General features: G+C 33.5%; 2 protein-coding genes across 13 annotated transcripts; both read right to left on the bottom strand.

The window, feature by feature from the left end:
- Positions 1 to 617: 617 nt before the first annotated feature.
- On the bottom strand, positions 618 to 4,798 carry LOC146910360 (uncharacterized). Its single transcript, XM_085723105.1, has 2 exons — positions 3,961 to 4,798; positions 618 to 1,752 (listed from the first exon to the last, which is right to left on the bottom strand). The coding sequence occupies exons 1-2, from the start codon at positions 4,549 to 4,551 to the stop codon at positions 976 to 978; spliced, it is 1,368 nt and encodes a 455-aa protein (XP_085579231.1). The 5' UTR covers positions 4,552 to 4,798; the 3' UTR covers positions 618 to 975.
- A 2,204-nt stretch (positions 4,799 to 7,002) lies between these two features.
- Positions 7,003 to 12,179, bottom strand: LOC146910359 (transcription factor PIF1-like). 12 transcript variants are annotated; one of them, XM_085723091.1, is made up of 10 exons: positions 11,972 to 12,179; positions 11,200 to 11,890; positions 9,434 to 9,529; positions 9,276 to 9,341; positions 9,093 to 9,158; positions 8,118 to 8,510; positions 7,735 to 7,798; positions 7,591 to 7,660; positions 7,365 to 7,479; positions 7,003 to 7,284 (listed from the first exon to the last, which is right to left on the bottom strand). In XM_085723091.1, exons 1-9 carry the CDS (start codon positions 12,046 to 12,048, stop codon positions 7,473 to 7,475), a joined length of 1,530 nt encoding a protein of 509 aa, XP_085579217.1. In that variant the 5' UTR covers positions 12,049 to 12,179; the 3' UTR covers positions 7,003 to 7,284; positions 7,365 to 7,472. The 12 variants fall into 12 exon arrangements, with proteins under 12 accessions (XP_085579217.1, XP_085579221.1, XP_085579220.1 ...); XM_085723095.1 differs by having other exon boundaries at positions 7,591 to 7,626; XM_085723094.1 differs by having other exon boundaries at positions 8,118 to 8,492.
- Positions 12,180 to 13,276: the final 1,097 nt, after the last annotated feature.

Below are 13,276 nucleotides of genomic sequence, written 5' to 3'. Positions count from 1 at the left end.
ATTACATATACACACATTTGAAACATCGATAACCGTTTAATCAAGATTGAAAGATCTAAAAAAAGTTGATTTTGATTTTATAATTTAATACCGAAGTTAAATTTGAATCGTCTAATCTTGATTGAACGGTCACCAATGTCTAAAATTTCTGAATGTGTTGAAGACAGATGTGGTTTGCACAAATTATATAGCACATATGTAATATTTTTATTTTTTATTTACACAAATCATAGTACTTTATTTCCTGTCTTTTATCATTTTCTTCACTGTTTGATTTATTTTTGAGTTAACCATGTTTCTCATCCATTTAAATAAATGAACTTCTATTTTTAGTTTATTCAAAAATTTAATTCAAATTTTTGCGCTATACTTATTCTTCTTCACCAATTTCAGTCCTTATTGTTAACTTGTCTAAATGAAGTTAAGACTTGTGGAGGAATATTTTATCTTCTAAACACGCCTTTTGAGCATGAAATTATAATGTTTATGTAAAATTCATTGTATACTTATTCAATGAAAACACTCCTATGTTATTTTAAATTTAAGGTACCTAATCATGTCACGGATTCACTTGGAAGTTTCTACAACGAAATTAAACATACAAGATATATACACACACACACACACACACTATGTTGTATTATACTTCTGAGGGTTTAAAGCATTACACAAATACAATACACCCTTTAAATGATGTATATGCAAGAACTCAGCTTCAGCTTCCTGTGCACATGATAGAAGACACAATTAACCCGCGCCACAAGTTATATTTTTTCTCAATCAGAGAATACAAAATACCTTCCCAAACCAATTTTCAAAATTGTGATTGCAGTTGTGGTTACGTTGCGAGTTTTGATATAGAGGCAGAATATGGTTGATATAATCGCAATTGAGGAACGATGTTATTATAAAGTCCTCTAAAATCTTTATATTGAAGCCACAATTGCAATCCCGAACCACAATTTAGAAATAAGCTTATGTTTGGAGCTGCTTCTTCTTCTTCCTTATCCAAAAAACAAACCTTACAATTTGAATCAAAGCAAGAACAAGAAGTATAACACCCCACGCACCACCTAATAGAAACCCTAACCTATAAGCATCATAATAAATATGACCAGGTGTAACCAATCCAATGGCCCACATATAAGTAAGCAACATAAAAGTAACCGCAATGGTCATTGCAATAGTTAATATCCACATTATAACCTTATTCTTAAGTGGAAAGCCACAAACAAGAATCAACACAACACAAAGTGAAGCAAAGAAGGAGACAGTGTTAAATGACATGAATTTAACATAATCTTCTGACCAATCATATCCAACAACTGCAGTTCCAGCTTTGCAAATACCATAAGTAGTGCAAGTGTATGCACCACTATGTGTATTTTCTTGCCAAACTCCACCTGGTGGGTTTAATGCTGATTGAAATGTCATGGTTGCAATTACGGTTGCTACAATCATTAATGTGCCACGTGTCTCTTCTATCCAATTACCTTGATGTTGTATGTATTTTGACAAAAAATTCTCCCAATTTTTCAATGTATTGGATTGATGTGCTTCATTAGTACTACTAGCATGTGCATTTGTACGAGTTTTTTGGACCCCTGCTTCAATTAAAATGTATTGGATTGCAATGTCTATGAAATCTGCTTGAGAGCGGTTGTTCAATATATCCAAAGGTGTGAGACCCTTGTTATTCAAAGTGTTTGCTGCTGTTCTCATTTGGGGAAGCGAAAGCAAGAATTTTATGGTCTGTGCACAGAGCGTTAAGGAAAATCAATCACTTTTAGAAACTCAATAATGAAAACTGAGAGTTTAAAAACGAAAACAATGTAATACCTGAATCTCATTATGAATGTCACGTTGACAAAAAGAAATTGTTATGAATTTCAATTTTCAATACTCCATCACAATACTTATCCATTTTAGAGAATACTACCTCCGTTCCTTTTTAATTGTCACATTTTGATATTTTACACATACCAAAACAATAAATAAATGTTACTACTTTTGATACAATAATGTATACTTTTACCATAATGACCTTATTCATTTAATATCTTCTTTCATATACTTCTCTCTCCACAATAAATAACCAAGGGTAATAATGGTAAAACAACATTTAATGTTGCATTGAACTTTGAAAGTGACAATTAAATTGAAATAAAATTTTTCTCTAAAAGTGACACTTATAAAGGAACGGAGGGAGTAATTTTTTTTTTCACTTTACTTGTCAATTCCAAGTTTTAATGCAACATTAATTATTGGTTTATCAATAATACCTCTATCTATTTATTGTAGATAGAGAAATAATAGAATGAAATAATAAATGAATAAGAGTATTATAGAAAAACACAAAGAATTTCATAAAACATTTATTTGATTCCTTGGTATGTGTAATTTCTTCAAAATGGACAAGTATCGTGAAACAGAGGGAGTATAACATTATTTGCTTTTTTAGCTGCCCTTTAGTTTATATTACGTGTATCACTTTTAAATCAATATATTTCACTATCCATAAAAAAAATAAAGTCAATATATTTCACTTTGTGTTTATAATAATGATTAATACATAAATACTTAAAAATATTATTATGATAAAATTATTAATCTCTTTCTTTTATTTGTAAGTTCTTTCTAATTTATGTAAAATAATTAAATGTGACACTCAATAAAATGAAAGGAGTTCCTTCAAAAAAATAAAATAAAATGAAAGGAGTATAAGTTTAGAATGTTGAGGGTTGACATTAATTTGAGGGAAGTTCCCCTAAAAAAATAATTAATTTAAGAGAAGTTAATTATATGTGGTTACGTATTTTTTTTTTTATTGATTTTCAAACTAATAGATAGAACTATCAATAAGTATCACTTATACTGAGTTATACATCATTTGGAAATTCATCCTATTTAATAGAAAAGTTGTTGAGTAAAAATAGAAAGAAAAAAAAAATATGGTAGGTAAGAATAGAACTACACACTTGACCAAAATAAATAAATAAAGAACAACTCAAAAGTCTTCATGTTACTCTTCCAAAAAAGAGTCGTCATGTTACACCTCCCTATAAATTTTTGGTTTAGGTAGAATTGGACTCAAATTTTATAAGCAAAAAAGAGTCGTCATGTTGCACCTCTCTATAAATCTTTGGTTTAGGTAGAATTGGACTCAAATTTTATAAGTAAAGTTTCAATTAATGTAAATGAAAAAACTTGTTATTGAAAAGTCAAGCTCTTCCCTAAGTCTGCTTGTTTAAGATTAAAATAACAATGATTATTAGATAACATAATCATAAAATTATTTGTAGTGACCTTAATGTGGATTATTGCCAGCGGCGGATCTGAGATCCATAAAACCACTGCACCCCCAACTTTTCTATAAATTCTATATTAGACATAATATATTATATTATTCATGGCTCCCTACTTTTAATATTTCTTTTGTACTTTTAATATTTTATTAAAAAAGACGTACCTAGTGGAATTTAAGAACCGCAATCCTCTATGTTACAATTAAGCAAATGAACCACCACAACAAATCATAATTTTGATCCTTTTTGAAACTGTTTAATATCTATTCCACAAATATTTGGTACCCCCAACAAATCAATTCAAGATCAGCCACGGTTATTGCTTCCTTAAAAAATATGTGGGTTATTACTTATAAATTTGTGTTTTTTTTTTGAAGAATACTTATAAATTTGTGTTTGTCTAGACACAATCACCTTTTGAATTAATCTTCTCTTTCATTTACTTCTTTCATCAAAATCATTTTTTTTTCAAAAGCTACTACAATCAGCTTCTAATTTTAATAAGGAGAAACATTTTTTTTTTAATTGTAATTGATTTTAAAAGCTTAAATAAGCTCAATTAAAACTACTAAGAGACATTTTTTTTTTATTAAAAATGTATAATAAAATGTAAGGACTGAATAGTAACCAATAAAAATGTGGTAAGGTTGAATACCTGAATTTGCTTGAGGTTAACTGCCCAATGAAGAATCGTGTTACCCTCCTTGTCTTGAACATGCAACAACTCTTGTGCTCCACTCACGGATTGCACTATGCATTTCAAGGCCTCAAGATGGTTATATCTAACACACAAATGCAATATTGACCTATCATCACCAATCTTTTGACATGAACATGGCTTAGCATTTTTCAACTCCTCAACAACCTCCAGGTGTCCTCCTGACACGGCCAAATGTATAGGAAGTTTGTCATCATTGTCGGGAATCAAACAAATATTTGGATTTGTCATCAATAAAGCTTTCACTATTTGAATGTGTCCTTCAGCTGAAGCCAAATGAAGAGGGTAACGACCTTTTGAGTCCACTTCACTAGCTAAACTTGGATTCACTTCAAGAAAAATCACACACAACTCTAAATATCCAAACAAAGAGGCTATGTGTAATGGTGTTTCACCAAATGGAGAGAATGAAAGTTTGCTTAAGGTAAGAGGATTTAGTTTTTGTAAGGCACTTATGTTACCATTTATTATTGCTTCATAGAGTGCTCTTACCGTATCATCCTCAAAATTTGGAGATAACTCTTCCATCAAAGAAACATTGGGATTCAAATACGGGCTCCTTGTAAATTTTCATTTCTGAACGTAAGAGCTTATAGAAGAGATAGAGAGAGAATTCAAACATTATTTTATTGAGATGGGTTTTGCATGCGTTTACTTTTTCTTTCTTGGTGGATATGTTTTGCGTTTACTTTGATCTTTATATAAAAACCCAATGGTCGGTCACGTTCTGAATTTATGATAGAGTTTCATATGATTATAATTTTATTTCCCCAAAAAAAAATTATCTATAAAATACCTCTTATTGTAAAAAAAAAGTATGTTAAATATTTCTTATTTAATTCTTTCAAAAAAAAAATTTCTTATTTAATTTAGTCTTATTAAAATTTGAATCATTAAAAAGAAGTCTTACTAAATTTTTCAGTTCAAATTTCATTTCCATTTATTTCATATTAATAGAATTGAATTCTGCAACTTGTTTTTTCGCTAACCGGACGAGTAAAAGTGCATCATATTAACTCAACAACATGGAATTTTTTAAGAATCATTCAAGGAATGTCTTGTGATGTCATCACATATACTTATTTTATCTTTTAAATCATTCATAGAATGTCTTGTGATGTCATGACATATAATTATTTTATTCTTTTTTATACTAATTACATGCACTTCTATTTTCTAATTAGCAAAATAAGCCCTAGCTGTGTAGCGCAATAGTATACTTCTTTCATTTAGGAAAGTGCAATGGTATATTGAAATGAAAAGTCATATTTTTGGATCCACAAACAAAAAAGGACATAAATGCATACTAAACTATAATAAACCTATAGAATGGAGAGTAGAGTGTACATGTGATCATGGTACACAAGATTCGTCATTTAATAATGAGTGAAAATCATTTCCTCCTTCAAGAGTGCAAATTAGATTCTCTGTGGCAAATATTAAGGATCAGTTGGCTATAGATCGTTAGATTAAGAGAAATCAATTTTCTTTCTTTTAATTTAACATCTACAACGGTCGCTGTAAAATATATAGGTATAGTAGATCCAGATTCCAAAAAATATATATGATTATAGCAGTGCTATATACAGCGAAACATGCATTCACGAAGTGATCGCAGAAAAAACAAATGACCAATAAAAAGTTGTTATAGGGCGGAATACATGGAAGGTTTTTGAAACCATGGGAGTCAAATTGTGATTATCCAATCAAAACACGGCAGTTTTGCTTTCGGGATAAATTCGCCAGTAATGGTTCTCAAGTAGCATTTTCCATATGATTGTATTTAGGGGTGTTCAAACAATTCAGTTAACTGCACCAAACTATGAACCAAACTGCATCCAACCCTGTTTTGGACTGAACCATTTCAAACAGTTTTGAACTGAACCACTTTTTCAAACCAGTTCCAGTGCAGTTTAAATCCGGTTCAGAACCGGTTTACAGTTTTGAACCGGTTTAAGTTTTTTGAACACAGCAACTGAAGATTCCTATCGTTTCGTTCACAGTCCTCACTCTCTATCTACTCTTTCATACTTTAACAACCCAATCAATCCTACTTCAAATTAACAGAGCAACCACAACATATCTCGCTGGAAACGGAAGAAAATGGAAGAGGTTCCGCCACCGAAGGTCCAAATAAACGGCGGAGCAACGACTGCAGCAACACTACCCCCTTCAGAACCTCACGAATCGAAGCGGCAACACCGACCCAGCGTCCGATTAGGCGACATCGGAGACCAACCCTCTGATTCCCACCCTCGCCGCAGTTCAAAATCATGGCGATTCGGCTTCGGCAACGTCTCAGGTAAACCCTCGAAGACTCGTCCTTTGACTAATTTGACTTCGGTTTCCGATTTCGATGGAAGACGTAGAAACCAACACCGACGGTGTAATTATTGGTAGCTGGAAAGTGAAAAAGGGTTCCAAAAGACCAAGATCGAATTGGGTTTCTTCGCGAATTGAAGAAGGTGAAGATGTTAATAATGATGATGATTTGTATCGAGATTTTGAAGGTGATAATTCGGGTAGTAGAAAACCAGTTAAAAAAAAAATCTGGTTAAAAATAAGTAAACCGGTTTAAAACTATAAACCGGTTCGAAACCGGTTCAAAATAAATAAACCGGTTCAAAACTGTAAACCGGTTCTGAACCGGTTCTAAACCGAACTGGAACTGGTTTAAAAAATTAACCAGTTTTTTTTAAAGTGGTTTTAAAAACTGAATTGTATCCATTAATGTGGTTCAGTTCCAATGCAGTTTAGAACAATGAACACCCCTAATTGTATTTGGTTTGAACGTTTACCATCTTTTGCATCCCAATGCACATCAAGAAAGAGGCTACAATAGTGAACTTCCAATTCAACGCATAGTGGCGTTGTGTGACTGCACATCTAACACGGGCTAAAGAGATCCGCTAGAGGCCAGAAGAAAATCATAACCTAACAGCTGCCTAAAACATTATATTGAGACAGATTCACAAGTCATTAATGAATAAAACAGCTATAAACTATTTTCATGAGATAAGTATATAACATTACATTTACATACATATACTCGATGGACACTTTATCCTCTGTTCAATTATTGTACCCAATTTATTTTGTAAACAGAATAGTGTAAATGAGGGAAGAGAAAAAACTAAGTTACAATAGTTTACATGTTAGCCGTGTAGTATAGATTAGCTTGCAACTGAGAACTGTTAAAAAGTTTGTTCCGTTACACTACAAAACTTGGCATACTGTATTAGGAGTGGCAGAAAATATAACCTGCAATGCACGCAAGAACTCCATTATTAATTATTCATAGTTATCCATGTTTTGTGAAATATAGTTTTTCCGGGACTTACAATAATACTAGTAGTACCATATTGAGAGCTAGTAGTATAAGAGAATATACAATAATAAGAATCACCATCTGCATAGCCAGCCCTTGATTGAAACAATCAAACAGTCATTTATCTCCTGAACATAATCAAAGAAAAAAATTGAGATACTTAGCCATATTTGATGTATAATAAAGGTTCAGTACAAATTTGAATTGAAGGTTAAATTGGTTCTTGGAAATAGAATTACTTCATTGACATGGTAAACAACCAGATCTGGAAGTCACTGTGCTCCAGAAACCCATAACACAGGACAAGAGCTATTTCCAAATCATTAAAACACAGAATAATAAACTAATCAAATCCTGCAAAATACTAAGATAAGGCAATTTACCTGACTGGCGGGTTTCTGGTTTCTCAAGAGGCCTGCTGACATTTGGTTGGTTCATTGCTTGATTCTACACATGGAAACAGACTTCATAAACATTTGATCGTTTTTATTGGAAAAACAAAAAAGAGAAACTTAGAAAGTTTGCAAAAATGAAGTTTTACTCCCAGTTGAGTTAAAAGTAAAATACCAATTTATATATAACATAACATAAATTTTTTGATTGATCTGTTTTTAAAATGCAAAGTAAAACAGCACACACATTATTACCATAGTAAAATAATATATGTGGTGGTGGCAGGATATCCAATGGATCTCATGTGCAACAAGTTACTTCACATATTATTTAAAAAATTTGTACTCAGAAGTAATATTAGAGGACAAAATACCTGCATCAATTGAAACTGCATCTGGTGGGGTCCAAGATATTGTTGATAAGGATCACTGAAATTTGGGATACGTGACTGATTTGAATCATGTGTTCCAGCTGAGGTGATCACATTATTATCTACCTGATTTGCTGCTTGCATTCTGGATGAACCAGGTGTAGGAACATGCGGCATGTGGAAAGGAGGCATCACGAACCTTGGTCCCAAATTCGCGGCTGCAGGCAAAGCAGAACCGGATAACATATTGGGAAATGGCATTACTGGTCTGTTTATTCCCATTTCCATACCCATCCCCATTCCCATTCCAACTGTTGGCATATACTGCTGGATTCCAGGAAACATCATAGGTACCATGCCACATCCCATGGACATCATCTGCATAAGTTGTACTCTCTGTTTCAGAAATGAAACTACATGACCAACTTGCTACACTACATAGTGGCATGACCTTTTGTAAAGGTCACGAATATATAGAGGTCATTTCTAATGCGTGAACTTGGATAAATAACATTAAATTGTTTCATCTTAACAGAATAATGAACAAATACAGCATCTATGACTGTCTAGTGGCTACATCCCTCTCACAATTTCCAGATGTGAAGTTTCTTTAAAAATATAAATATTAAGATTTCGAAAGCTTATTACATCATCTTACCATCTTAAGCTTTCCTATGTTATAGTACCCATCCTCCTAAAACCTTTGGAAGCTATAAAGACACTTGGGGAGGAAGGTGATAAATTATCCGTAATCAACTGAGTTGCTTTTGTAATGTTCCACCACCGGCCGATGGTGGCATGGTGCAAGCTTACTAGAGTATCTTGTTTAATAAACAATTTATTAAATGAGCAGATGCTAAGTTTATCCGCCTAAGCAATTTATGAGCATAGAGTATAATATACTACTTGAAAATGAATTTACAACACAAACGTGAGGAAAAACTGAAGAATGTGTTCAACCAAAAAAGAAGAATCTACCTGCACTTGTAACTGCAGCGACTTCAAGTAATCAATTGCTTCATCCAGCATAGATGCTTTGTCAGACTGAATTAAGAGTAGGAGAAAGATTAGAAACAAAAATAAGGAAGTAAATTAAATCTAAAACCCTGCCCCTTACATTATCAAGAAATAAAACACTGGGAAATCTAAACATCAGTTTACCTTATTAGATCGAGGTATAAGTTCTTGCAGAGCTTTCATCTTTTCATTAATCCGATCACGACGCCTCTGCATAGAAATGCAATGTGAAAATTTTAATGTTGCGAGGAAAGCAGAATATAATATGTAAACTCAGAGAAATGTGTGTCTAAACTACCAACCCTTTCTGAGAGATTATGGACCTCAGCAGCACGAGATCTCTTTGTAGATGATCCACTGATATTTTTTTGGGCTTCCGCAGATTCAAAATCAACATCCTTTTACAGCAATACAATTAGAAATAAGAATTTAGAAGTTGCAAATAATCTACGTTATCAAAGATGTAAAAAATGTTAATGAAAAATGGATCCATCTCACAAAAATGTTGAAAAATGTATATGACAATAGACAGTACAAAAACATGGGAAACTGTTAGAATAAAGAATAAATGGGTGTTAGAGTAATAGAGTAGTAAGGATTAGTTATAGTTAGTGTAGTTGATTAAGTAGAGGGGTTATCATGTATAAATAGGAGAAATAAAGGATTAAGAAAACAAATAAGTACATTAGATATTGAGACTTGTGAGTGAAAGGCAATATTCTTTTTGAAGTGAAAAAGAACTCTGGAATTCTTGAAGAAGAAGAACAAATCACTATTCACTACAGCCTCAAGTCTTCTCCCCAAATGCCAAATATATTGAATCCCTTATTTTCTATTTCTTTCTGTATCTAGGTATTTATTCATTAACATTATTTATCTAATCTACACGTTTTCCATTTCGCCACTATTGTAATGTCCAAACTGATTTTAGTCCTCAGCTTAAATGATTATCGTAGCAATTGGCAAAATTATACTATCATCGTTGATAATAATAAATATATAAACTCTAAACCCAAACTTTTCCTGCTTCATCGGGAAGTATCACCGCTTATGCCAATTGCTAAGGATTCCTACCTAAAAACCCTGCCTATTCAACCTCCACAACTAAGCACAATTTGATAATCTTCATACTATACATCCACAACTAACCATGTTCAAGAATGCATTTTTCTAAATACTATTTCATATTTGCAGAACTTCTCCATTTAATAGAATATGCAATGCATTCAAAGAACTTTAGTCCAGCTTGGTGGCTCACATGCAGCATCATGACAGCTTAACTACTTTGTCTATTCTGAGAACCATGCTTAAGCAGCTTTCACAATGATTACGAGATCACACAGCCACCCAATATTCCTCATCATGTCCAACTTCTTCAATCATAAAACCCTTCTGTAATTAATTGAACTTTGATTCCTGCTCAAACATCACCCTACCCCTACCCTTACACTTTAAACCATATGCCCAAGTGGTAAAGTCGCAACTAACAACAAGTAAAAATGTATGTTTGGTTCTACTTTTTAAGGGGTCAAAATTGATTCTGACATTTTTGATTACTTTGTAGAATTGATTTTACCTCAATAATTGATAATACTTGAAACTAAGATTTGTAGTTTTTGATTTCTATAATAGATTTTTAGTTCAAATCACTTTCAAATGATTATATTTAAATACAACTCACTTTCTATTCAACTCATTTTTAATCAAAATCGATTATGTAGAATCAATTCACTCAAACCAATTCTTCTTGCCATGCAACCATACGCTACTGCAAAAAATAGTCTGAGTTGCTCACACTATGTACGGCTGGTGTTTATATCTAAAAAAACATATTCTACTCCTAGAAAAGTTTCTTTAAAAGGTATCGAATTTATCACGATACACATGGCGAAGCCATGTGCAGCCACGGCTGGTATGGCCGCTTTTATGAAAGCTACGGTTCCATAAAGCACAATCACACACACAGCAACAGAATCCAAAAGTTAAAGCAGCGGCGTGGGTGAATGTTTGAATATATGAACGCGACACAGTAAATAAAAAAGTAACAGCGCTTAGTTAACTCACTCACCTCGCTCTGATATTCCCATTCCTCCGCTTCTACTCCCTTCCTCTTTCGGTCCTGCTCCGCTACCTTCCCAACCGGTTCAGCTTCTTCACTGCTACTTGAACCGCCCGGTTCATCAAAAGTTGCCGAAACCACCGCCACTTCGGTGTCTCCTTCCGTTTGATCCGCTAAACTTCTTACCGTCTCCGAAAACGCCGCCGGCATCACAGCTGGTGTATCACACGAATCCACCACTGTTGATTCCCTCGCAGCAGTGTTCAAAATTGACGACGGTCCTGGCTCGGTTCTTACACCGTGCTTCGCAAAGTACGCGAAGTTCGGTGTCTCAGGCTGCACGTGCCCTATCCTCCGTGGCGGGGGAATTGGAGGACGAGAAGGAACCACCGACGTCGGAGTTTGTATTGTACTGTTGTTATTAACCGTCGGCGGCGGGTTAAGGAAATCGGTGGAAAAGGTTTGTTCGAAAGGAGAATCATCGTAATGAAGCCATGAAGCCATTTCATTTTCTTGCATGAAGAGATATTGATTGTAGTTTTCTACTGGTCGAATCTCCCTCGCCGATGAAGCTCCTCCGCCGCGAGTTGAATCGTCGGAGTTTTTCACCGGCAGTGGTTTCTTCAGATGACGGTGGTTTGGCCTCTGTGTAACGACTTGGCCGTTTTTCCATAACAGCTCCATGATCTCATCATCTGCACTGTTGTTTCAATTTTCATCACTCGTTAGTTAAATAAACACAAAATAATTAATAAACGGTAAGATGAAGCGGAAAAGTTACATGATTGGTTTCTTAGGACGAGGTAATCCTGCTTGTTGATCCATTTGAGATTCGAAATATGAAACGCAGTAGTTCATGTCACGAAAAACAAATAAATTTTAAAATCAAAATTCATGACATGACATATTAGTGGGAAAGCAAATTAAAGTCGGTGAAGGTGTAATTAAAAGATGACAGGTTATAGAGTTTGTTATTGTTGAGTGAGTATGACGAGTGTGTTAGTAATTGAATGAATATTGTAATTTTGCAGAATAGAACGTGTGGTTGTTGGAAATAAGAGAATAGTCACTACACTACGACGGGACAGAGCACAAGCGAGGCCACATATACCCAGATAGATAAGAAGATGTTTCTCTACGAATAATGCCAAGCTAAACGACGAAATACTTTTTTCAAGCTTTCCTATTATTTTTCCATTTTAAAAACTTTATTATACTCTCTTTAAAAAAAATATTACTTTTGTTGCACACTTTATATCAAGGTAATTAAAATCGAATCGATCTATTGGGAAAATACTTGTGTGGATCAGGGACCAAACCCCATTGTGTGGTCACAACCAAAGAAATGAGCGAGAAGAGAGAGAAGAGAGAAGAGAGAAGAGAGAGAAAATGAAAAAAGTAAAGAAAGAAAGAAAAAACTATGTGTGTGACCAAACCCAATTGTGTGGTCCTGGTCCACACAAGTCTTTCTCGATCTATTGAGCAGTTGGAGCGGGAGCTGGACCACGTTCAGTTCAAATTGCCCCTAAAATCGTCACGCATTAGAACAAGATTATAGATAAAGACCGGTAAAATCGGTGGTTTGATCGGTTTCACATGTTGAATTGTAGTTTGTATGAGAAAAGAATAGAAATATGCATTGTTTGGTGTATAGGAAGAAAATTGATTTCACTATGTTCCTTCTAAGTTTAGCAGGTAAATCAAAATAGAAATAGAAACATGGAAATAAAAATCATTTTGCTTTCATCTTATTACTACTCCCTTCGTCCTAAATTATATGATGTTTTGATTATTTCACAATATGAAGAAATGTAATAAACTTGTATAAGAAAAAAATATTATGAGTTGTTTTACAAAATTGTGCTTAATAAATGGTATGAGAAAGATAAACTAAAGAACTGAAAGAAGAGAAAGTAATAAATAATTAAGGATACAATAGAAAAAAATAGCATTAGTGCTTAATTGATATTGTAAAGTGACATATAATTTGGAACAATTTTTTTTCTTTCCAAAATGACATATAATTTGGAACGAACAAGGTATTATTTTACTTAGGAGAGAGGGTCAAATTGATTTTAAATGTTAG

The sequence above is a fragment of the Medicago sativa genome, chromosome 7 (genome assembly GCF_051527215.1).
Source record: "Medicago sativa cultivar Bolivia chromosome 7, Bolivia_mono, whole genome shotgun sequence".
NCBI lineage: Eukaryota > Viridiplantae > Streptophyta > Magnoliopsida > Fabales > Fabaceae > Medicago > Medicago sativa.
The sequence above is the reverse complement of the archived record's forward strand: the minus strand, read 5'-3'. Positions and strand labels throughout refer to the sequence as shown.

Coding starts and splice junctions, on each gene's coding strand:
- LOC146910360 (XM_085723105.1), bottom strand. CDS start 4,551: ATGGAAGAGTTATCTCCAAATTTTGAGGATGATACGGTAAGAGCACTC. Junction 1,753..3,960: donor TTAACCTCAAGCAAATTCAG/GTATTCAACCTT, acceptor CTCTGTGCACAG/ACCATAAAATTCTTGCTTTC.
- LOC146910359 (XM_085723091.1), bottom strand. CDS start 12,048: ATGAACTACTGCGTTTCATATTTCGAATCTCAAATGGATCAACAAGCA. Junction 11,891..11,971: donor CGTCCTAAGAAACCAATCAT/GTAACTTTTCCG, acceptor TTGAAACAACAG/TGCAGATGATGAGATCATGG. Junction 9,530..11,199: donor AATGGGAATATCAGAGCGAG/GTGAGTGAGTTA, acceptor TTGCTGTAAAAG/GATGTTGATTTTGAATCTGC.